Genomic DNA, 25,663 nt, shown 5'->3' with positions numbered 1-25,663 from the left:
AAAGGTATCTTAATCGGAAGATCAGCGCTGGAAGTCGCCAGCAACATGCTGAGATGGGACCATTTCGTGACACTTTATTTTTCACTATGTTTTTTCTATGTATGTCTGTTGTCTGTGTGTTTACGAATAAAAAACTATTCTATTCTATTCTATTCTAATGGCGGCTGGCGCCGCGATTCGGGAAATTAATTAGAGATTCACTAGATATTAAATAGTAAAGTTATGTGACGTTCCACGACAAAAGGTACCTTATGGCGGCTGGCGCTTACGTCGCATAGCGCCGCAATAATATTGGAGCGACGTTAATAATCGTAAGCGCCAACCGCCATAAGGTACCTTTATCCGTGGGACGTCACATATCTTTACTATATTATCTAGTTAATCTCTAATTCACTTTCCGAATCGCGCCGCTTATCTTATTTCCTCGCCATGTTGACTTCAAAGCAATATAAACTTACTTTTATTTATTTCACTTTAGGGTTCAGGGGATAGAATTTTATCAAGTTGTGCTGTGCTTGTTTTGTACGCGTATCCTTTTATTCATGAGTGTTATTAGATTGTTATGTGACTTACTTTATTTATACATAAATTACGTAAATTGGGTTGATGAAGGATTTGTTCCGGCAAAATTGATAATAAATATTTCATTACAAAAGACATTTTAATGAGTTAAAACCCGATGTTCTCATTCATACTTTACTCGTTTAAAATTATGTAGGTATAATAATTGGATTAGTTACCCTAATCTCCTATTATGAACGTTTCGTACAATATATAATTAAATTCCATTATGAATAAAACAATGTTAAATCTTATAGTAACGATTGGTATGAAGCTAATACAAAGTAACTAGCACATACGTAAATACGTCATACAGTTTCATTATTTTGTATTACAATATATTTATTATTTTGCTATATATAATAATATTTCTGTACCGTAATATACTGTAATATTCCTGTATATATAATATTTCTGTTCTTAAGAGACCTAGTTGAATCATGAAAGTGTCCGTGAGACATGCTTTTAGCTTACAGTGACACGAAATGTGACAACACAGACTGCTCGGTTAAATTCGGTTCGTCCAAAATTTATCATAGAAAACTCTACAAATAATGCAGGTTGTGTCCAGTCTGCATTATTTGTGCTGAAATGTGCTGAATAAAGAATGCACTGAGCAGCTTACCCGTAAATGTTACAAATAAACTATTTTGAAATAGAAACTTTAGACACATTTATGAACTGTAGTACCATTGGCAGACAGTTTACTTTACTAATGTCAAATATGTTATGGTGCTTCTACACTAGGAGTTATAACATGACTAATGTTATATTGATGAGTTTATCATCGTGTGACATAGCATGGACGTATCGATCGATAGTGTTAGATTATGTTGTCCCACGATGTGACAACGTTATATAATTGCCAGTGTATTGAGAGCACCATAAATTAAAACAAACTATATAAACACAATCATCGATTGGCTGTTCTTCGCAAACCGAACACCTGGAGGGTGCACTTGCAATCTAGGAGAAGGATACAAGTGGCTGCTCATGCGTCTCATTAACTGACTGCCTGTGCAACGTATTTGTGTGAGTAGAGATTCCAGTCTATCCTCCTGTAGCGTTCACAGCAGTTTAAAGGCCTGTGCACACCGGCTGCGTGTGCGTGGCGTGTGCGTGCGGCGTTGTAGTATACAGGTCCTTATGAGAGACGACACACCGCTTGCGTGACGTGTGCGTGTGCGGCTCCAACATTTTAGCCCACGTGCACATCACGCACACGCAAGCCGGTGTGCACGGGCCTTAATTCTCACCTGCGTGTGTGGCTGCACGTGCGTCGTGAGATGAGCGCGCACATTGAGCTGCAGCCGCAGCGTGATGTGTCCGTGCGCATTGGCGGCGCGGCACGCCCACCGGCCGCCATCTTGGATGTCGGCGCGGCGCACGCCCAGCGCGTCGTGCGAGCGCGTGTAGCGCCCGCCGGCCTCGCCGTCGCGGAGCTCTCTGAGCACTCCACCGGCGCTTTCACGGTACCAGCTGTGAACAAGGAACAATAGCTACATTATTGGTGAAATGATAGTGTGGATATTATTGTAAGAAAAATCATTGCAGCAATTTAGCTGAGTCTGCAGAGCCTCCCAACCCAATTCAGTTAAACCGTATTATAGCGCTGCAGCGCGTAGCACTCTCAAACAATTAGTTACGCGTCAGTGCGAGTTAGCTCGTACAGTAGGTGCACGTCATATACGCTCATTACGCATACATACGTTTTAACAATTGAAATACGTTCGTCGCTAGCATGCGATAATGCACAGTTATAATACTTTTTGTTTTTGTTACAATGCATTTTAATTTAGTTTACATAAGTATTTATAATATTTATGCTGGTTTCAAAATGAGCAAATTGAACAATGTTTAAAAGCTCTTAATCGTAAAATATCTAGCTAATTGGGAATGAAACTTTAATCGCTTTATAGAAATCTGTAATTTATTTAATTTAATTTAATATTTTAAGAATTTATATGTAGCCGTTTTAATTGTTTAAGATAATATAATGTGAGTGACGCGTGAGTGAGGAAGAATGTACAAACTAAAAATAATTTATGTTAATTTATTTGTTTTATAATTTATGTTGTAATTGTAATATGGATATCTTATCCGAAATAAAAGCTTTTTAATTTTTTTAATTTAATTTATGAGACAAAAGCACCTCTTGACTTGAAGTTTGAAATCAAATTTCATAGTTTTGCCTCGGTTTATAATAATGAACAATAATAATATAGCCCTGTATTAATATATAATATAACATTAATATAATAAATTATTATTACAATAAAGAATAAGTACCTATAAGTAAATGAACAAAACACACTACACCCCATCCTTTCATTATATCTTCTACTCAAGAGCCGTCTTCCGCCTCGAATGGCGGAAGCCTGGAAAGTGACGTCTCTATTATTAAAGGCACCGTTCGAATAGTGACAGTAAGCTTAAAGTAAGTCGCGGTCGATTGCGGCGTCACTTATTACCTAATGGTATGATTTTATCTATATATATAAATGCAAGTGTCCTGACTGACTGATTCATCACCGCAGAGCCGAAACTACAAAAGCCAGAAAGTTGAAATTTGCACACCAGATTACATTTATAAAGTGTACACGAGATAAGAAGTGATTTTGAGAAATTCAACCCCTAAGGGGGTTAAAAAGGGGATGAAAGTTTGTATGGGGTTAAAGTCTTTTTTTAAGCTAGGAATTTGAAACTTCGTAAAAAGATATATTATTAAAATACAAGAAAACTATTTTCAGCGTTTTTGAAAATTCATCCCCTAAGGTGGTGAAAAAGGGGTTGAAAGTTTGTATGTATTTCAAAAAATTTTTCGAGAGGTGGAGTTGAATCTTTGTATTTAGAGATATTATTAGAAAACAGGAAAAGTAATTTCAGCATTTTGTCAAATTCATCCCCTAACAGGGTTAAAAAGGGGGTGAAAATTTTAATCCATTACAAATACTTTGAAACTTCTTAGAAAAGCATAATAGCCGATTACAAAAAAAAGTGATTGCAACGTTTTTGGAAATTCAACCCCTAAGGGGGTTTAAAAGGGGATGAAAATTCGTCTTCGGGTGCAAATTTTATTTTAAGCTAGGAACTTGAAACTTTGTAAAAAAGTATCAAATTCAAATACAAGAAAACTAATTTCAGCGTTTTAGAAAATTCATCCCCCAAGGTGGTGAAAAAGGGGTTGAAAGTTTGTATGGATATCAAAAAATTTTTCGAGCGCGGGACTTGAATCTTTGTATTTAGGGATATTATTAGAAGACAATAAAAGTAATTTCAGGGTTTTGTAAAGTTCATCCCCTAACAGGGTTAAAAAGGGGATGAAAGTTTGTATAGGGTTAAAGTTTTCTTTTGAGCTAGGAATTTGAAACTTCGTAAAAAGATATATTATTAAAATACAAGAAAACTAATTTCAGCGTTTTTGAAAATTCATCCCCTAAGGTGGTGAAAAAGGGGTTGAAAGTTTGTATGGATATCAAAAATTTTTTCGAGTGGTGGAGTTGAATCTTTGTATTTAGGGATATTATTAGAAGACAGGAAAAGTAATTTCAGCGTTTTGTAAAATTCATCCCCTAACAGGGTTAAAAAGGGGTTGAAAATTTTAATCCATTACAAATGCTTTGAAATTTCTTAGAAAGGCATAATAGCCGATTTAAAAAAAAAAGTGATTGCAACGTTTTTGGAAATTCAACCCCTAAGGGGGTTAAAAAGGGGATGAAAGTTCGTCTTCGGGTGCAAATTTTATTCTAAGCTAGCAACTTGAAACTTTGTAAAAAGGTATTAAATTAAAATACAAGAAAACTAATTCAAGCATTTTTGTAAATTATCCCCCAAGGTGGTGAGAAAAGGGTTTGAAAGTTTGTATGGAGATCGGATATTTTGTGAGTGCGGAACTTGAATCTTTGTATAAGGGCATTAAGGGTAAAAGTAATTTCAGCAACCAACATCAAAATTCACTTGACTTAAAACTTCATACAACTTTGCTAAAAAAGAAAAGTACTTAATTTCAACATTGCTTGGATATGAAAATTATAGGTACTAAAAGATGTAAAATGTTGAAGATAAAGATTCCACGCGGACGAAGTCGCGGGCAACAGCTATATGAAATACATTTCAATCACGGCGGAAATGCATCCGATGAACCGCAAAACCAGTAGGTAGGTATTGTCGCTGGCTGGCCGCACTTTTTAAAATCAGAGCGAGTACATTCGCTGTAGAAAAAAAAATCAATCTTTTAATACACGTAAATTTACGTCGCATCACAAATGACTTAATCAACTGCCTATTTCTCTTTCAAGATAAATAATTTTTGACCTAACCGCTTCATAGTGCTGCCAGCAACGCTGCCAGCAGTCGAAATTGGAATGTAGGATACCTTATGTTACACGTGTTATGTTATGGTAATAAAGTTAATGTGCCTAGCTAGACATATATTCTTAACTTATTTATTTATCAGTGTGAGGTGAAAATTTCGTATGCTAGGGATGCTGGCGCAAAAGGATGACAGGACGGGACACAATAAGTGTTAAAACAATTGGAAGCTCCTGATTTAAGCAGTGTTGTTTTTAGGTTTCCGTAGCCAAATGGCAAAAAACGGAACCCTTATGGATTCGTCATGGCTGTCTGTCTGTCTGTCCGTCCGTATGTCACAGCCACTTTTCTCCGAAACTATAAGAACTATACTGTTGAAACTTGGTAAGTAGATGTATTCTGTTAACCACATTAAGATTTTCACACACAAATAGAAAAAAAAACAATAAATTTTGGGGGTTCCCCATACTTAGAACTGAAACTAAAAAAATGATTTCTCATCAAACCCATTTAGGGCAACTATTATAGCGACTGTCAACAAGATGTGCCGAGTGCCGCTAAATTTATATATCGCTGGGTTTAAATATCCACGAGGCCCCTATTTCACCGCGGTGACAGGTGCGACAATTGTCGACATCACTATTCTTGACGTCACAGGCCTCAATAGAATACGGTAACCGCTTACCATCGGACGGGCGATGTGCTTGTTTGCCACCAACATATTAATTAAAAAAAAACTCCATTATATCGCCAATAAATAAGTAGGTACCTACTTATTTTGCGAAGCTAATGACAATTGTCAGAAGAAACACGACAATTGTCACGAAATTCCGACTCAACTCATTTCCTGTCAAAAATTACTTACCGAAAGTTCTATTAAATCGTGTGTCAATTGCCATCATTATCATCATTTGATATTTGATATTTGATATTTATTGAAATAAAATTTTTCAGCGTTACAGCTCCAATCCATCATAAACTAAGTACGCAAGAGAAATACCTGTTTTGTGCCGACATAATAAAGTTTTTATTAAATAATACAATGATGTTGGAAAACAAAAATACGGCCCGCCTGATGGTAAGCGGTAACCGTAGCCCATGGATGCCTGTGAAGTCAGCAACAGTGACATTTTTCAAATTGTCGCACCTGTCGCCGTGGTGAAATAGGGGCCAGATTTCACAATACAAATTGGACTTTTACGAAATATCATGTTGTAAAAAAACGGTACGGGGACGTAAAGTCCCGTTTTAGTTGACTGTGCACAAGAGTTCTTAGCTAAAGGAAAAATAAAATTATATTCGAGTAAACGACAGTCCATCGGTATCCCAGGAACGGCACGCGCGCCGTCATTAGCGGGACAAACACGCCGCCGGGATTAGGGGAAAAATGCGTGACATGTCACTTCGCGCAAATACTGAAGCGAAACGAACTTTTTGTACTACATATTTGTCTCTTTCTAATAAATAGAAACGGGGTGTTGGGGGTCTGACGCCATAGCTTTTATAAGGGAGGTGGGAGGTAGAATCAGGGAGAGAACCTCTGATGCTCGCGCGGGTTCGTACCTGGTGCAAAGGCTGGCCATCGCTATCCAACGTGGTAACGCGGCAAGTATCATGGGCACCTTTGCACTTGGTACAGCCCGCGGAGGTCTTTTAGATTAAAATATTTTAATATTTAGATATATTTAAGTTACTTTTGTATGATTATTTATATACCATTAACCTTTTGTATAATAAATAAATATATTTTTGTTATAAATAGAAATGGATTAACGTGATCACGAAAACTCTTAGCAAATACGATATTTTCGATAAAAAATATGAACGATCAATGAACTAAGTATTTGCACCAGGTGATTGGGCCCAAAGGAATAATTTTGCCAGTTGAATTCCTTTGAAAGAGTATTTCTCTTATACGTTTGAAGCGATGGGTCTAATTCAAAGTAATTATGGAGCATAATTCTGCCTTTGATGTCAGACGCAGCCCGAGTAAACGAGCAAAATAAAAAGAACAAGGTCTAGTTACGTTTAAGAGTTCCATCATTTAATTATTTACCGATTTGTGTGGGTTCGGTCGGGCCGGCGAGGCGCGGGCCGCGGGGCGTCTACTGATCAGGTAGCGGGTACAGAGCGGCTACCGCGAAAACCGAAATTCGCAAATTGCGGGGATCTTTCTCTTTTACTCCAATGAAGGCGTAATTAGAGTGACAGAGAAAAATCCCCGCAATTTGCGAACTTCGATTTTCGCAGTTATAGCCCAGTACCTACTACCTTAGGGATGTTGCGAATATTCGCAACCGCACCCGCAACCGCGGAACTTCCGCATTGCAATCGATGCGGAGCTTGATGCGGATGCGGATGTCGAACAAGTCCGAGCCTTTAAATATCGGCATCTGCGGATGTCCAAAATTCTGCATCCGCAACATCCCTGATGCCTACTTATAAAATATTAGGTACGTAAAACAATTCCAAATTTTAGTTCAATCAGTGTGGCTACCATCAGTTTGGCACTGTCATAAACGCTATCGAGAACGTAAGTTTCTTCGTATGCATCTTGCTCGTACTCGCATTTTAGTGCGAGCGAGATGTATAGAGAGTAAATTACGTAGACGTTAGCGTTTATGCCAGTTTTGACACTGTCAGAGACTTACCTACAGATACATACTTAACAAGGTAACGGTACCGGGCCCATGTAATGTAAGAAGGCCCACCTTATTTATTTCTAGACACAAAATACAACTATGAATATCAGGAAAAAATAACTGAATTAAATTATTTATTTTATCACTGACGTAGGTATCTAATAGTAGCTTTGGTTTAGGAAACAATGTTTAATATTAACATGAACCATTTTGATAAAAGGATCTAATATTTAAAAAGTGGGCTTTGTTAGGCACTGGGCCTTACATGGGTCAGGTACTCAGGTACCTTAGTTGTCAAAAATTGTATAACAATTTTTTAATACAATTTACATGTACTTATAATACATATACATGTATAATATATATACATTGTAAGATAAATTAAAGTTTGTAAAAATACAGTCATAACATAACACGAGTAGACCGTTAAACGGTTTCATTTTTATGTTATAACCTTTTAACCGCAGACTCCTAAAATGATGCACTACCGTTGATTGCACCTACATGTTACCGTGGCATGCAATTTGTAATTTTATTGTTGGTTTTGCTCAAAACTTGCCCATTTTATTTTACGGTGTAGTCTCAATTCTCTTTGTCTGGAAATTCTGAAATGTATGAGTAACAGAAAGTAATTATTCGATTATACACAACACAATTTTCGATTGTGCGCATATTGCAATTACGAGTAATTAATCCTGTCATGTCGTATCATATTACAATTATTATTTGGGAACCTACTTATTTTAATATTTTAAATGTAGTTGAAAAGCTCTCTTACCATTTATATGACTATTTTTTACGAGCCAATTACATTCGTGAATAGAAGTCGCGTTAATGTATAAATCTATCGGCCCGATTCGAACAATGTTCATAAGAAGTCACAGCGGTACGATACCGATCTTTCAGTGTCAAGAGTGACGTTTTTTGGTTGAATGAATGTGGCTGACAGATCGGTAACGTACCGCTGTGATTTCGTCTAAGCATTGTTCAAATCGGTCCGCTAGATTCCACAAATCTAATACAATGTACAAGATATATGTACATACAATGTCAAAATATCAAAAGTACGACCAAAATGGCACGCGTCATTGAAAGTATTGATTTTAAAAACAATGTGATTGCGTAAATTATAAGTACATATTACTTTTATGACAGAAGATTTCAGAAGAAACAACCACCTAGTGCAAGTCCTGAATAGTTCTTCGTATTTTCCAGTCCGCTAACCTTACGTTTCGGTACGTACGACGTACGAGCAGCCGCTAGCCCGCTAGACCGCTCTCTAAAGTGGCCATGTTTTTTTCATTGGTAGTCTGCCTAAAGAGGCAAAGAGGAGGAGGAGGAGGTGGCGAAAGCGCACTCATGAAATGATCATAAACGTGATTGTTTCCCTTTTAAATAGGTTTAATTATCTTTAAGCGTACGCGTCATTCTAGACCTGGATGTCCTGGATATAACCGCAACACGTCTTGCATGTAAACTGAGGGCCTACCGCGAACAACGTGCTGTTATATACATATGTATAATTATTTTGCTTACCAGGTAAAACTAAAATGTAGGTGAAGCATTGACAGCAATATTACTGTATAAAAATTCGAATAATAGTAAAAACATTGTCACTCGTAATTTACTCTTTAACATCTAGTAATATCCTAAATCTTTTAGTGTGTAAGTTTGTGCAGTGTATTTTGGGTTTAATAAACTGTTTGGGTTGTATTCAAGAGTTTTCTTCGAAACTCCAACGGAGGCTGCCCCAATAACAGTTCGAAGTGTTGCCTCCCTGTCACGAATTTACAAGCGCCACAGAGAGGCAACACGTCGAATGTGGACTGCGGTAGACCCTCTGCGTCAAATTCGGTGTTGTCAGTTTTGAAATGGTATTCGTGTATTGTATTCAAGTGTGGAAATTGTGAGTGAACGCTAAACTGACTCCTGACAACCTTTCCAAATCACAAACACGTTTAACAGACTGGCAGCCATTTTTTGGCTTCTATTGTATATTTTAGGACAAGCAAAACCTTTTCCGGTCTGTAAGCTTTACCAATTTGAATAACAAATGGCCGTCCCAAGGATTGTTTACTTAGGTAAATATATTTTGAAATTGAAAAGCTAAATTACTAAGAACTTGGAACATATTGTACAATAGACAAGGAAAATTTTGGAGGTTAGAAATTCACTGTCCTAACACTCCTAACAGATGCTGGTCACGGAACGTTTGTAGTCTAGTATTTGTTTCTTCAGCTTGATTAAAACAGTGATAATTGATACTAAGTACGTACTTGCCTCGGCTACAACTCATTCCTCTCGTAATAAAATTGAAAAGTTTGAAAGAACCATTTTGAGAGCTATCCGAACTAGCTTGTATGAACTATGTTAATGAAAATTTGAACATTACTCACTTAAACATCAAATTCCGTCTCCAGTGTCTCCACTAGTTTATCTAATACATCCTTACCAATAAGTTATAAGTGACATTTCTTCAACCAAAAACATCACATTGACACTGACAGATCGGTATCGTATCGCCGTGACTACTTATAAATATTGTACGAATCGGGCCGTTATCAAAAAGCTTTTATAAGTCATAAATGGCGTAAGCTTATTTCTTCATATTAAGTACAATTTAAAATTCAAATTCCTTATTTACATTTAGGAGGCTTTATCTACATCGGAGGCCTGTGGGATAATTTAATTTGGAACCTATCTTAAGCCTTCATATAAGTATCTTACGGCATAGATTGGTAGAACGTAAAGACAAAAATGTTTTGTAATAAAATAGGAGGCGTATTTTCAGATTGTAATATTACCTTATGAATTTGATCTGGATGTGTTAGATTTGATCTTTCAGTATTAAAAGTTAAGTTTCTGGTTGAATAAATCTCACTATTGACACTGACATATCACATCCATAACAAAATCCAGTTTAAATTCATAACCAGGGGCCTATTACTGCATAATAAAATACTAGGTATACTATTGCCGAGTTTGTATGTAATATCATTACCTTGGATTTTATTATGCAATAGGCCCCTGTTATTACATCAGAATACGCTTCCTGTTACATGTATATCTTAGTCTCAAGTGAAGCTTCTATATATAGTATCGTTCCACGGCAGAGGATATAGACACCGTACATGCACAGACCTCTCCCGTCAGGGGTTAAAAATAGGGGTTGTATAACAAAAGAGTGCAGCAATTCGTCGCAACGCCGGGGTTAGGCATCAAGTGAGCTCAATTTCACAAAGGGTGCATTTTCTCTACGTTTTACTGGCAATTTGAAGCATCGTGCTGACATAGCTCTTGGAAACTTGATAAACTATGTAACTTAACGATCTGCATTGCAGTAATAGAAATAGTTAATTAATGCATATATTCACTATGCTTTATAAAACAAAGGCCTGCCGCGTCTGTCTGCTTGTGTGTATGCATGTTCGCGATAATCTCGAAAACTACTAAACGGATTTTCACCTATCAATAGAGTGATTCTTAATGAAGGTTTAGGTGTATAATTTGTTAAGGTTTTGTGTAACCCGTGCGAAGTCAGGGCGGGTCGCTAGTGTGTAGGTATTTAATCATAAAATTATGTTTATGAGAAGTTCGGCGTTTGCAATACAAGCATCAAAGAATGGTTAAGAAAACTTGTCTATTAACTATGAACAACAAGACATACATACGATAGAACATGCAATTACATTATTTACAGAAAAGCCACCATATAAATTTCAAGTTTCGGTTACTTTAATTTAAGGAGTCACAATAAAATCTCTAAACTAAAAGAAAAGTATAGTACATAAATATTAATAGACTGGCTGCCATATTCTATAATTTTACTACCTGTTGTACTTTACGATAGTCTTTGTATATCAGTCTCATTTTATGTACACAAAGCTAAAATTAATTAGTACCTATAGTTCGTTTTTTTTAGCATTAGAAATTAGGTAAACAATCTTGATGTGTCTTTTAATTGAAAAACACATTTTAAAAATAAGTTACGGCAAATATGTAACAATTATGAATCTAATACGATCATTTATATTCTTCTGCTTTCATCAGTAATAGTTTTTGAATTTTAAAAAGCGATTCAATTAAAAGACATGTCAAAATCGCTTACCTTCTTGCAAGTTCTTTCTAATGCTAAAAAAACGAACTATAAGCTTAAAAATGTTATTTGATATTGGTCAGACAATCCACAACCAAACAGAAAAGTAAGCGGATTTTACAATCGTTGGTGCAAAAGTACGTAAAAAAGCAGTAAAATATATATGAGTATATATGTATGTGCTACTTTGTAAGAGGCTCGGTAACGGCCAAGGCGATTAGGAGAAACCCGGAGAATATGAGCTGTAAAAACTACGAGAAATATTACCGTTTTACTGGAGTATGCCGCGTCTGTCTATATATACCATGTATACAGTAAAGTAAATGGCCATTGAGCTTTATTCTAGTTCCTGAGGTAAATTAAACAAAGAAACTTTATGTAAAATTCGATGAACTAATCTCACGAGTTGACTTTCGATCTCTTTGAGTCGTTGTATTTCTTTCAGCTGCCTTTTCTTAAAACCAATCTACACAGCTTCTTTGTTTACAAAGTAGACAAAGTCGTATGAGCTATCCGGTAATAAAACCGTGTAATAAAGTGGGGGTCGATCAGGTTTACGAGGGGGATATGTTCTGTCCACGAGTCGAAGGCGACTCAATTTTAAATACAGATCGTCTCAATGGGCGTGACAATTTCTTGTTAACGGTTATTGTGAACCGTTCCGTATTGTCATCGAAGCGAAAATGTACTCGTATGGCTCGATATATTTTTGATTAGATACGCGAGGAGATATATTTTTACGCATATGTGAAAATCATGTCGAAGTTTACATTTATGTTTTAAACTTGACACTACAAGAAGTGCAAAAATTGATGAGGGTTTAGTTTTGTATATTTAGTTCAACGTTAATAAACAAATACCATTAACAGTTTATGACATTGAAAAATGTTGATTAAAAAAAGCTTTTAATTACCTAATTAAAAATAGGAAATAAAGAAAGACTTTCCAAGTGTATTTAAATGTACCTAGTAAAATGTGAACTCTGCAGATGTATCACTTAGAGGTTTAACATAAATATCGTAAATTATCTCAGTAAACAATTGTCTCATGTATTTCTTATTAGGTATGTGCATTCGAAATTAAGCTTCCAGGAAATCTGCGTGGATGCCTCGCACACTCCCTTACGAGTCTACACATTTATTTCCATTATACGGAGCAAATGTAAACGCTTCTCAATTTTTTAATTCAAAATGTTTAGTATTAAGAATTCCGCAAGTTGATATAAAATTAAAGTAGCAAAATTGAATTTGTTTCTAGCCAAACTTGATATTTTCCTTAACAACATTTTAATTAAGGATCCACTTGTAGACCTGTGTCTGTAACTATAGTCTTTATTGCGTCGATATAAGGTTTATTATTGTCCAATTTGTTTTTGGTGGTTGTTTATTTGTTGAGTAATTACCACGGCGAATGGATTTTGTCGGCGTTTATGGAAAATATAAATTTTCTAAATGTGATATTGTTTTCATATTCATTTTAGTGTATCTATATCGCACGGAATTGACCACGGGCGTAGTCAGGTTTTAGTATCGGGGAATAAAAAATGGAACCTCGACACGAAAAGAAGAAGAAGTATCGGGGAGGGTTCAAGAAAATAAAACGACTAAAAGTACATAAAATAACCCTTATACAAGAAAAATATTAGAGATGTGAAAAATAAAAATATATTCTGAAGTTTTCGGGGGGGGGGGGGGGGGGGGTTTGAACCCCCAAAACCCTTCCCCTGGCTACGCCCGTGGAATTGACTACAGCAGTCACCCGACTGCTATAGTTATTGGCCACTAATACATAGTAATTGGCCACTCCTAACAAATCAGAAAGAAACAAGCCAATTGAAGCCTTGTTGTTAAGTTTGGCCAATTACTATGTAGCGTCCAATAAATAGTTATTGGACTGCTATATAGCAGTCACCCTAGGTAGGTATTGTTTTTGTTGCGATCGGTCAACTTACGCCGAGAACACTACGCTCTAACGCGCGTTGCAAACTTTAACCCTTTATACGCTACGCCTATATAAAGCTATCAACAACCTCTACACTATCTCAGAATTAGGATATTAAATATGAGAATACAATTGGGTAATTACCTAAATGTACTAATCAAAGTGATTAAACTAGGTTGCAGAGAAATTAATCTAAGGTAATTTATTTTGATGTTTCTTATTGAGATTTAAGGTTTTTCGAGCTTTGTCTTAACTAAATATCCTTTCTTTCGATTAAAACAAAACACTTAAGAATTAAACCTTGAAAACGCTTATCAGTATGCAGAAAGAGGACGTAAGTGGGGCTGTTGGTTCTTACGATCCCACTAGGAATGCCGCGAGCGTACACGGCAGCACCGGCAAGGGATTTAAATGTAAGCAAACAACTTCACAACTGTGAACTTCGCATCCCTTGGTGCTTTTAAGAAATCTGAATACGAATAGGCTGTTTTATGCCATTTAGTCGGCCTTTTCCTGACAGATGAAGATGGAAGTCACAAATTAAGAAGAAGAAGAATGAAAGATGAATGAATGAGATGATGATGAATGAAGATGAAGGTGGAAGTGGTTTTTATTAGTCACATAATGTCACAATAATTCTTGAGGTCAATACTTCCGTGTCAGTATGGAGCATTTTTTAACATTTTTGGCGTGTCTAAATATTTTAATAGACTTAAATCGTATTTAGTCAGAAATTTCAGACGAAAAGAGCAAATTACTTTAAATGCAAGACTACGGTAATATTGAAATTAAGATGTAGTCGGCAAGCTGTGTAAAATTAGGTAGGTACTGGGCAAATAAAGGTGAAAATTAAATAAAGGCCAGTATAAACAGTATTTCATGTTCGCTGAACCATTTAGTGCCCTTTCCAACTTCATTACAAGGGTCGCTATGATGTCGCTCACGGCAGCGTGACTACGTCTTGTTAGAGACAGGTCAAGAAGAAGGACTAGGTACTGATCTGCCCATCATGCTTCAGAATCTTCATGACTTATAAACGCATCTTACATATAATTATGTTTGTTGATTTCAATGTAGTATTTTAAAATTGTCATTTTGCCAACGATATTTTTATAATTTAAAGCTGCAATTGTTTTCTATCCCATTGTGAAATTCGTATAATAAAGTAATCTTCTGAATTCTTCCTTATAAATAAGGATTCAGGAGACGTGAGCAATATAAAACTTGCGCATTTAGTACAACTGTTTTGTACCCGTAATACTTAGTAGTATTATTAACGTTATTTATTCTACTACTTATAAAAAAAAAATATTTACGACATGCATGGATGGACACCCTACAATTTAGAATATGTCCGTCAAATACCGATAGAGTCCGTGCGGAAATAGAAGAGTCGTGGAATAGAAAGGACCTTTAAGAAGATGATTTAATACATTCCGCACAGACTTCGGGTTCGATTATAAAGATAGTTAAAAGGGCAGGTCAAATCAGAAAACATATTGTTACCTAGTTTAGTATTGAATTATAATCCACTGTTGGGTTCATATTTATGCTATGTTTGTGTAGATCTGATCGCTAAACCGTTGGCCACGCGAAGTTGACAACCCTCGCGGGACTCCACTCAGCGATATGTGATGGATATGGCCTCGCGCCGCAAGTCAAACAAGTTACAAGCTGCAGCGGTCTCAAGTGTCCCAGGAGAGTCAAACTTCTGACGTCATAGCCTCTAACATACTCGTATTTGCGCAGTGGATTTTCATGACAAAGAAATTTTCTAGTTACAGACGATTGACCCCTGAACAGGCAATATACCTACCTACTTTATCAAGCGCTACCATACCTACTTGTTATTAAATAGGTAGACACTGTTAGTCAACCTCGTTTAACAATATCTCTGCCGTGATAGCTATTCTCTTTAATCAGGGCAGAGACGAATCCAAAACCCCAAAAGCAATAGGTCCAGCTGTTCTCAAGTAATAAATGGTATAACAAATGACTACCTACCTATCTCCTTTTTTTGTAACTATATGTCGGCGGTCGATCGTCGATCGTCAGATCTTGAATCATGAAATTCCTAGGCGTATCATGAAACGCCGCCATTTCATGATATGCCAATAATTTGCTCAGGCATATCACGAGCAATGTAGGAATTCGTCGATATTCCTACTGGCGTATTAGGTAACAGAAATAATGAGATTGTGCACAAAATAATGTTAAAATTTAAGAGAAGAGCATTTCTTTTGATATCTCATTTTATTTGTGAATTTTTTATTACCTACTTTTTGGTTCGCTTAAAGTAATGAAAATATTGTTTTGCTTTATTATCAATTCAATATTTTGTCTAATTCTCATCGTTTGTTTTAGGTGAAGCTTAATTTTGCACATGAACAATAACCAATAACCACTATGGGTTGAAATGAATAGAGATCATAATAACAAATATAAAAACTTCCTAATGATAAACTAAACATTTTTTTAAATTACGTTTTCTCCAATATGCTCGGAAATGTTCACCTTACTGTAGCAAAAATAGTACGGGAAGTTCTTCGTTAATGTCAAACTCTAACTAAAAAACATCAAACTATCGCTGTCCTGTTCTAGCGGACGGGAAGTAAAAAACACTACAGTAATAACTTATTACTGTAGTGTTTTTTACTTTTTAATAATAAAAAACGCAAACAGCCAATTATTATTGCCGCGAGCCGCTTCTACACGACCCGATCAGCTATCATTTCACGTGTATGATCGTGCGAATACTGCTTAATAAAATCAAAGATTAATTTAATATTTTTTTTAAATCTCATCCGTGTTCATAAAGCTTACATAGTTTGTCAAAGGACTTTCTCATTTCAAACATAGACAAAGAGAATCATACTATCTTTGTCTTACACTAGTACTAGCACCCAAAAGAAAAGGATGGGTGTAGTTTTCCTGGTTCTTACTGACTGACAAGTTGGTTTGACAAACTATATTGCGCAATTATATTGAATGAACGAATATTGAATGGTACTGAATGGCAGAATAAGTTAGTGCCTTTAACTTTTAAAAATTAATTAAAGAGGGAAATTGTTTTTGACATTTTGGATGTGAAGGTTTGATTTGAGTGATGCTTGATGCTTAAATAATAATTATTTTAGCTTATTTCCTCGCATGTTTGGAGAAAAGCACTATTTATGCCTCGGCAGGAATAGCAATTCGTGGATTCGTAAAATCGAAACTCATCCACGAATTGCCCTTTCCCGGCCTCTGCAATAATGTACTATTATTTGTACTTACTGATGAAATTGTCACAATTGTGTACACTTAAAAAAATACATATTAATTACTAAAACTCACATTTAAGATTTAATTACAAATATTAATCGGACTAGAGAAGCAAAATAATAATACAACTGAATATGAATACTAGAGCTCGTAAAAAATAAGCTGCCAAGACCTTGAACACGCCAAAGATCGAAACAGATTGGCTATCGCGTTATTGGTCAATCTGGGCTCCCGAGGGAGCGAGCTCAGCGCCATGATATGCCGCTCGGGGCGAGGCGAGGATGTAGCGCTTGCTCAAGTTACAGAAAGCAGCGATTTTGTGAAGCTTATAAATCATCATAACAGTTGGGAATTTTAATGCCTTGGGTATTGCTAATTTAGAAAAAAATGCTATATACTACTAGTACAGGAGGTACCTAGTAGGAAGGTAACAATTTTAAACTAAAAATCGTTATTTTGCGTGAGGAAATTTTTTACTTAGATATATATGAACCTTTTCAGATACACAAAGAGAAAACGAACTAGAGTTAGACCATGAAAAGTCTGCAGCGATTTTGACAGCCCTCGCCGTGCCAGTGATATTTTAAACGTCACACTTCTATGATATTATGACGTATAAATAACACTTTTACTGCGTGAGCTATCAAAATCGCTGCAGACTTTTCTTGGTGTAACTCTATTATAATGCCTTTATGAAGTTTTTTATTTGAGTTAAGAAGAATAAGGAAAACTGCACAGTACAAATAAGCTACATAACATAAATCAATCATAACGTAAAAGGAAATTTTACTGGTAGACAGGATTAAATAATCGGAGCTGCACGCTTCATTAGGCACTAGCTTCGCCAAAAGTAAAACTTGAAAACTCAAATATACTATGTACATATACTTAGAAATGTAGTTCTCCGCTAGTTTCCTTATAAGACCCCTAAGAGAACCCCGACGGTGATAAGTGTGATAACCAACGACATTATTTATGTCACCGCTCACCGCCACGAATGTTCTCGTTTACTCCTCCCGAATATTGTCATATTGTCATAACGCGTGTTTTTTGCGACATCATATCATTTCATTGCGAGGGTACATCTTCCTCAACCTAATAATTTTGAAAGCGACAAAATGTCAAAAGGTTCGTGAATGAAATTGGAGATTGAAGGAAAACGTAATAACAAACTTTGCGAGAAAATTGAATAAGGAAATGAATGCGATTTAGTCGGCGTTCTAAATGGAAAGTTCGCAAGGATTCCTTAACTTCTTGAATCTTTTCATGCTAAACCTTTGGACGTGAAAGTTTCATGGGTATCCAATAACCGTTGTGTTGAAAGCAAAAGATGGTCGGCTCGCCCGAGGCGTAATGCGAAATGGCTGTTGCACCCCGGAGGGATATCAAGGCGGAGATACCTTCGATAGGCAATAAGCAGGGTTTGCGGCAACCACATGGTATACCTACGTAGGTAATGAAATAACTAAAATACTATACATGCAGCAATTCATAATAAACATACTTGGATAAGATACAAAAGACTTTTACCAAAAGTAAGATGGAAATGCGTTAACTGATAACGAAATAGAAGCATTAAATGAAATAGAAGAATTTAACAATCAGAAGTATGGTCAACAATTGATCAAAGTTACATTTTAAATAAATTAGAATACGTTCAATATACCAGTTCAAACAATGTAATACTTAGGTAACATTCGGCCTAATAATTAAAACATTAATACTTGGTACAGTCAGTTTACCAATGTTTTTAAAGTAAGCGTTACGATATATTTGGCTACATTTGTCGTCACTATCTATTTGATTTTGGCTATACAGTAAGGAGGAAATTCGAATTTTAAGGCTAAACATTTCACATTCAACAATGTTTTTAAAATAAACGTTTCAAGAAACCTTGATTAAAAATTGTCTGAGATGTTCGTAACCAAGCAGTCTGCTCGAACCCGTTTTTATTGAAGCTAAGAAAACAATGTGGTCGATGGAATGTTTACACACTGAAACTGTTTTAAAACTGAGCCCTTTTGTAATGAGCAAACTTTACACAATCGATTGTCGACAGCAACGCGATAGTCTTCTCAGCAAGGTTCGAATGGTTGGCAAAACTTGGCGAGCACAGGAACATCAAAGGCTGGAGTAAACCAGTATAATTGTGCTCTCCTGTTACCCATTGTTACCTACCATGAATCTAGCAATTTCTGTACACTGGTTCGTCCAAAAACTGGACTCGCCGGGATTGGCGCATCCAATGAGTACGTTTATGACCGGCCTAAGTTTGAACAACTTGTTCAAGATTGTCGACAATTTCCGGCGATAGAACAGGTCACGTCGAAGAAATCTTCTTTCATGAGATATTTCTAAAGAAAACAAAGTTGCTGAGTTTGAATTCAGCTGTCTCTACTTACCTAAATAAATAAAAGGTGTGTAGACAACTACAATTCTTCCAAGAACTCACAATAATAATGAAAATTTAACATTTATTTTGTACCTGTTTAAGTCCATGAAAAACCCACATGTAATTTTCAGAACTTTTCCTATATCCTCTGCTTAACACAGGGCGCACAGGCCGTCTCCCATGAATGATAGAGGTTTTACTATAGAATATAATAAATTGGCTATCATTCTAAAACATAATACCTACTAAAAGGTCCTGACCATGACCACGGTTCTTCCAGTAAAGAAACTCGGTCTTACGGTGGCAGAGCCTTGCTCTTGTAATCTCTTTGTACTCATATTTACAGTGCCATGTGTGATACTAAGGTTAGTATTTGTACAAGTTAAGTTAGCTAACCTAATACGACGCTTGTAAACAATGATATAACTGGTTTTTATATCACTTGAACCAAAATATTTTGGTGCCGTAAACAAACACAATTTAAAAGTTGAATTTGTTTTTATGCGATAGGCTCGCAAACAGCGACATCAAATATTACGACTCCTGAATTATGAAGTTGGGTTCGATGTTATGGGGATGGCTTGCGGGCATCGATTCTCGTTAAAGTGTGAGGTACGATGTTGGTGACGTCATTCTACTTATAACAATTATAATATATATCTTGTAGAGTCTGTGTGAAAAGAGTCGAGTCTTGGAATATAAGGGAACCAATACATTCTACGATTCTTCTCTTTCCGCACCGACTGTGATTGTAGGTATAATGGCGATTTCAAATAAGTTGGTAGACCCTGTTTTTGAGACCCGTGCGTTATTTGTGTGATGAACAGGGCCCATTTCTCGAACGGTACTCAACTAGAGTAACTAGACTAATATTATTAGTCCACGGACTGTATAGGTTTCCATGACAACACATTAATTATGTTAGCTTTGTCCGAGCAATGGGCCCCTGTCAGAGTATTTTATTCGCAGTGCATATCGCTTGTACCTAAAATATAAAGATCTTACCAAATAATGTATTTTAACTAAAATATAACTTAATTGTAAATAATTTATACAAATAAATTAAACTTAAAGTAAAATAATATTTTAAGGACTAAACTATTTACGTTAGGAAACGGTCGCTTGGTGATGAATGAGGGAAAACCATCGCTCCCTTTGAAATATATCGACTTTCTGTTAACTTCATCTATTTATTGCACTCTAGAGATTTCATGTCGGCCCACAATTCCACACAACATAAACTAATTACAAGCAAAGCGAACTATGAGTCGTTAGTTCAATTTAGAGAAGCCTCCTCGGCTTAACGTGACCGGAGTGGCGTAAAATTACCCAAGTTGCTAATAACGCGTCCGAAAACTCACAATTTAACTACTTTTGTACTTAATTATAGTACTTATTTATATACGAATATCAGATATTGAAAAATGTTTAAGTATAAAATAGAAGCTAAACCTGGGATTATACAAGAGCACAACGAGATAAAGCAAACTAAAGCCGGATGTTTTAGAAAACGTGATACTGACGGTGAATGAAAAGGAGCGACTGGATAAAAAACAATAAAAAGTGTTTCATGTAATAAAAGAGAAAAGTGTGCTAATAATAAAGATAGAAAAGGTAAGATGCTAGTAGAATAATTGCTTTAAAGTTTGCAGTCGCTAATAAAAGTAGAATGTACGGTACCTATTATTTTATACTACCTATATAGAAACCATTTATTAGAATAGAATAGAAATACATATTAATAGTTTTATTCGTGAGCACAAACATAAAAGAGACACATACAACAATTAACAACAGAATTAACATATTTATCAACATTAATCTTTTGTAGGAAGCTGGAATTCATAACGGAACCCTAAAACGATTATACATACACGTATGATAAATCAATTCAAGTCGTCTTCATTATCTATTCAAATTCAATCTAAAGCCAGAGGTATTCAGAATCGTACGAGCTTAATAACAATAATAACATTCTCCTAACACGAGAAGAAGATGTAATGTAGAAAGGAAATACGTCGTTTAATACGCTAGGAATTAGAAAAGTTGTTGAGACATTGGTAAGCGCTAAGAAGGAATACCTAACTCACAAAATTTAACAACCTCCCTGAACAAATTATAACAGCGCCCATAAGCTAAAACTTATCTAAGAACCATCGTTTGTATATCTCGAATCCTTTAGCGAAAACTGCAACCAAATGACCAACAAACAGCCTTTCACCGTAAATCCATATATATATCGTATCTGTTTCGTCAAGGATAATAAATACATAGTAACTAATCTAAGTGCCAAATAAGTAAGACCTAAAATAAAACTGATAAATTTTTATCTTGCCCAACTTATTTTCAACATCTGTACCAGAAATCCTGTCGCACGTTTGGCAGCCGACAAGCGGAAGCGGTGGCGACAGCGGATGCGCTAGCGGGAAACGTTCCAACGATTTATATGTTCCGCCCACTCTGGCGACCCATTGCCCTATAATGGGGGAATGAGACGTTTGATTTTCCGTAGTTGCTTCATTCACTATTATTTTTCTGAGCTCGGGCTTACGACTCAATGTTTCCTGTAGGGCTATGATGGTCGACTGGATAAATGATATGGCTGTATAAATGATGATAAAACTGACATTTTATCCAGTTTTTATTGATTTGTCGTCTTTTCCACTTTTGACAGCGATAGTCGTTAAATGATTAACTGCATAACATGGTCGTTGGATAATATGTCATTTGTCTACATTTCCAACTTAAACTTAGTGGATAAGTGGATAAGTTAAATGATATAAATGCCACTTGTCTAGATTTATACAGTTTTATAACACTCATACCGTTTTGTCCACTTAGACAACAATACACGGTAAATGGCTACGATTGTTGGATAATTAGACATATAGTCGATTTTTGACGGCTAGCCTTTGATTAATTTGTCGTAGTGCTCACTGGGTCACGATAAGCGCCGTTAAGAAGCTGTGATTAGTCTTAACTTAATTGATTCATTTGTGTTACGAAAATTAACTATGTAAATTGTATTGTTTGTATTTTATTGTACTTAAATCGTACACATATAAGTCTATAGCATTCGCTAACACACTTTCATGCATCTAACTTAATTAGAAATGGCTTAACTGTGGTAACACAATGGAATCAATTAACTTTGGACTAATTACAGGTGCTTAACTATGTACAACTTGTTTGCACTTCACTCATAAGTCATAAATGTTCTTGTGGTATATAAGTGGTAAAAAATGCAATTTCTTGAAGTTAAAATATCAGTAGGTAAGTATCTGTTTTTTTTTCTTAAATTTGAATTTACATATAACATTATCAATACGTACATTATTTCTACGGATGGCAAGATAATAATATCATTTCTTCTTGGCAGCTGCTGCTATCGAAGAAAAATAGCATAAATAGATAACTCCAACGACGGGCCATTAAGGACTACATGCAATCCATTTGATATGCCCAGAGAGGAGTTTCGGCACATATATAGAGTGCGCAAAGAATTGGCACTCTATTTGTGTGCCAAACTCGACGCTGACCTCAAGCCTCAACATGGCGATGGATTGCCGGCACATTTTAAAGTAAAGATACTCGTATTATGTTGCACTATTCCTCAAATCATTCTTATCACCTTATCTAATAACGACATACCAACTTACAACTCTTTGTTTTAGGTTCTAACATCACTATCACTGCATCTACTGGCTGACGGTAGTTACTAAAGAGGAACTGGACAAGACCATGGAGAAGAAGTAGGAATAGTTGAAGTTGAAGAAGTTAGAGAAGTTGAAGTTGAAGAAGTTGGAGAAGTCGAAGTTGAAAAACTTGAAGAAGTTGGAGAATTTGAAGTTGAAGAAGTTAAATAAGTTGGAGAATTTGAAGTTGAAGAAGTTAAATAAGTTGGAAAAGTTTAAGTTGAAGAAGTTGAAGTTCAACAAGATGAAGATGTTGGAGAAGTTGAAGAAGGTTAGGAAGATAAAGTTGGAGAAGTTAAAAGTTGCTTTTTATTTATTCTCCATACAAACTTCCACCACCATGTCATCTCTTTTTCACCCTTATGGTATGGCTTAGGTATGGCTAATAAAATTGGTCACAAATACATAAACATTCTTTATCTCTTACGAAGTTTTAAATGATAAAAGGCAAGTCCCATTTCAAGAAATTATTGAACCCCTATACAAATTTCCACCCTTTGTTTACACCCCTAAGGGATGATTTCGGGGATAAAAACTATTCTCTATCCTTCCTCACAACTCAAACTATCACCATACCAAATTTCATTTAAATCGGTTCAGCGGTTATTGATTGCCCATACAAACTTCCATCCCCCTTTTCGCCCCCTTAAGGGGTGAGTTCTGAGATAAAAAGTATCCGATGTTCTTCCCCGGGAGTCAAACTACCCCTATACCAAATTTCAACTAAATCGGTTCAGCGGTTTAAGCGTGAAGAGGTAACAGACAGACAGACAGACACACTTTCGCATTTATAATATACTAGCTTTTGCCCGCGACTTCGTCTGCGTGGAATTAGTGACAGCAGCTAAAGTAGGTATAGCGCCTGGATAATGCTAATAGCAGTTATTTAATTCGCGCATTGCTTACTTCAATTAATAGATAATTCATTAACTCTTTCAATTCCACCCCCCTTTGATTTTTTCCTTCCTTCCTTTGATAATTTCCGACATAAAAACTATCCTAATATATATCCTTCCCCGGGAGTCAAACTATCTCTATACCAAATTTACTAAATCGATTCAGCGGCTTAAGCGTGAAGAGGTAACAGACAGACTGACACACACACTTTCGCCTTTATAATACTAGCTTTTGCCCGCGACTTCGTCAGCGTGGAATTATTAATTTAGGTACGTAGCTATTAAATATTTTATTCAACCTGCGTTTTGTTGATTCCCCATACAAACTTCAACCCCCCTTTTCACCCCCTTAAAGGGTGATTTCTTGAATGAAAACTACCCTTTGTCCTTCCCCGGGACTCAAACTATCTTACTTACTTACTTACTCCTCTGGCGCCGCGACCCAAAGTGTGTCTTGGCCTCCAACACGACTGCTCGCCACTGATCCCGGTCCTGTGCCGTGTCTCGCCAGTTCTCAACCCGGAGCTCGCGCAGATCAGCGTCCACCACATCCGACCATCGATACCTAGGTCGACCAACCGGGCGGCGTCCTATCGGTTTTCCCTCAAACGCTCTCTTCACCGCCCGATCACCTTCCATTCGCTGAAGATGGCCGAGCCACCGAAGCCTTACCAAACTATCTCCATACCAAAATTCGACTAAATTCTGCACCAGCGCCGGTCCTGCACCGCGCGGGCGGGACAGTTCCTATTGACAATGTTTGTTGTGCAGTTGTTGTTAAGTCCCCATACAAAATTCCACCCCTTTAAGGCATGAAATGGTAGGCCCGTATATTTACATGTTTATGCAAGTAACTGACGGTCTTTCCACCGCTATACATATACAACCGGCTGACCGTTTTTAGGGTTCCGTACCCAAAGGGTAAAACGGGACCCTATTACTAAGACCCTGCTGTCCGTCCGTCCGTCCGTCCGTCTGTCACCAGCCTGTATCTCACGAACCGTGACAGCTAGACAATTGAAATTTTCACAGATGATGTATTTCTGTTGCCGCTATAACAACAAATACTAAAAACAGAATAAAATAAAGATTTAAGTGAGGGGCTCCCATAAACGTGATTTTTGACCGAAGTTAAGCAACGTCGGGCGGGGTCAGTACTTGGATGGGTGACCGTTTTTTTTTGCATTATGGTACGGATCCCTTCGTGCGCGAGTCCGACTCGCACTTGCCCGGTTTTTTTTATTTATAATGGCATCTAAACTATCATCTGGCAAAGTATCAGGAGGCGATGATTGAAAACAAAAATTACAATTTCATGTGATCAACTGACGGTCTTTCCACAGCGATACAACCGGCTGACAATTTTTTAATTCACGATAACATCTAAGAAACTATCATCTCAGTCAAATGACTGACGATATTTGCTTCTGCCGCAACATATAGGGCTAGTATAAGGTGACGCTTACGGGAAAGGGGCTGTGACCCTCGCTCTGGTTCATTCCTTGTCCAACAAATATCACTGGCCATTTAGCGAGGTAATGCCGCCAGTATTTTTGGCACATTACGTCCGGGGTATAATCAGAGTGGGGGGTAATATTGTATTTGTTAAGTCATTTAGTTTTACTTATTACTAGAAGAGGTACAGTCATCAGCAATAGTATCTTACACAACTAGGGCCGCAAAAATATGTGACACGTTCTTATTTGGAGCGCAATAAGAGCGCGTCATATATTTTTGCGGTCCTAGTTGTGTAAGATACTATTGCTGATGACTGTACATATTATTCGCTGGGTCGGAGAACCACGAATCGATCACAACGCGCACCGTGGCCCAAAAAGAAACTTTCGGCAGACCAACTGTCACTT

The 25,663-nt window shown here is 36.6% G+C and overlaps 1 protein-coding gene across 1 annotated transcript in view; it reads right to left on the bottom strand.

Annotated features, from left to right (window-relative positions):
• The window catches only part of LOC134680300 (cell adhesion molecule Dscam2), a 212,826-nt gene that overhangs the window by 49,356 nt on the left and 137,807 nt on the right, over window positions 1–25,663 (bottom strand). Inside the window, exon 8 of the mRNA XM_063539410.1 lies at window positions 1,818–2,040. Within this exon, the coding sequence (XP_063395480.1) occupies window positions 1,818–2,040 (223 nt within the window). The remainder of the gene's footprint in view (window positions 1–1,817; window positions 2,041–25,663) is intronic.

This window comes from Cydia fagiglandana, chromosome 3 (assembly GCF_963556715.1).
Source record: "Cydia fagiglandana chromosome 3, ilCydFagi1.1, whole genome shotgun sequence".
Taxonomy (NCBI): Eukaryota; Metazoa; Arthropoda; class Insecta; order Lepidoptera; family Tortricidae; genus Cydia; species Cydia fagiglandana.
The sequence above is the reverse complement of the archived record's forward strand: the minus strand, read 5'-3'. Positions and strand labels throughout refer to the sequence as shown.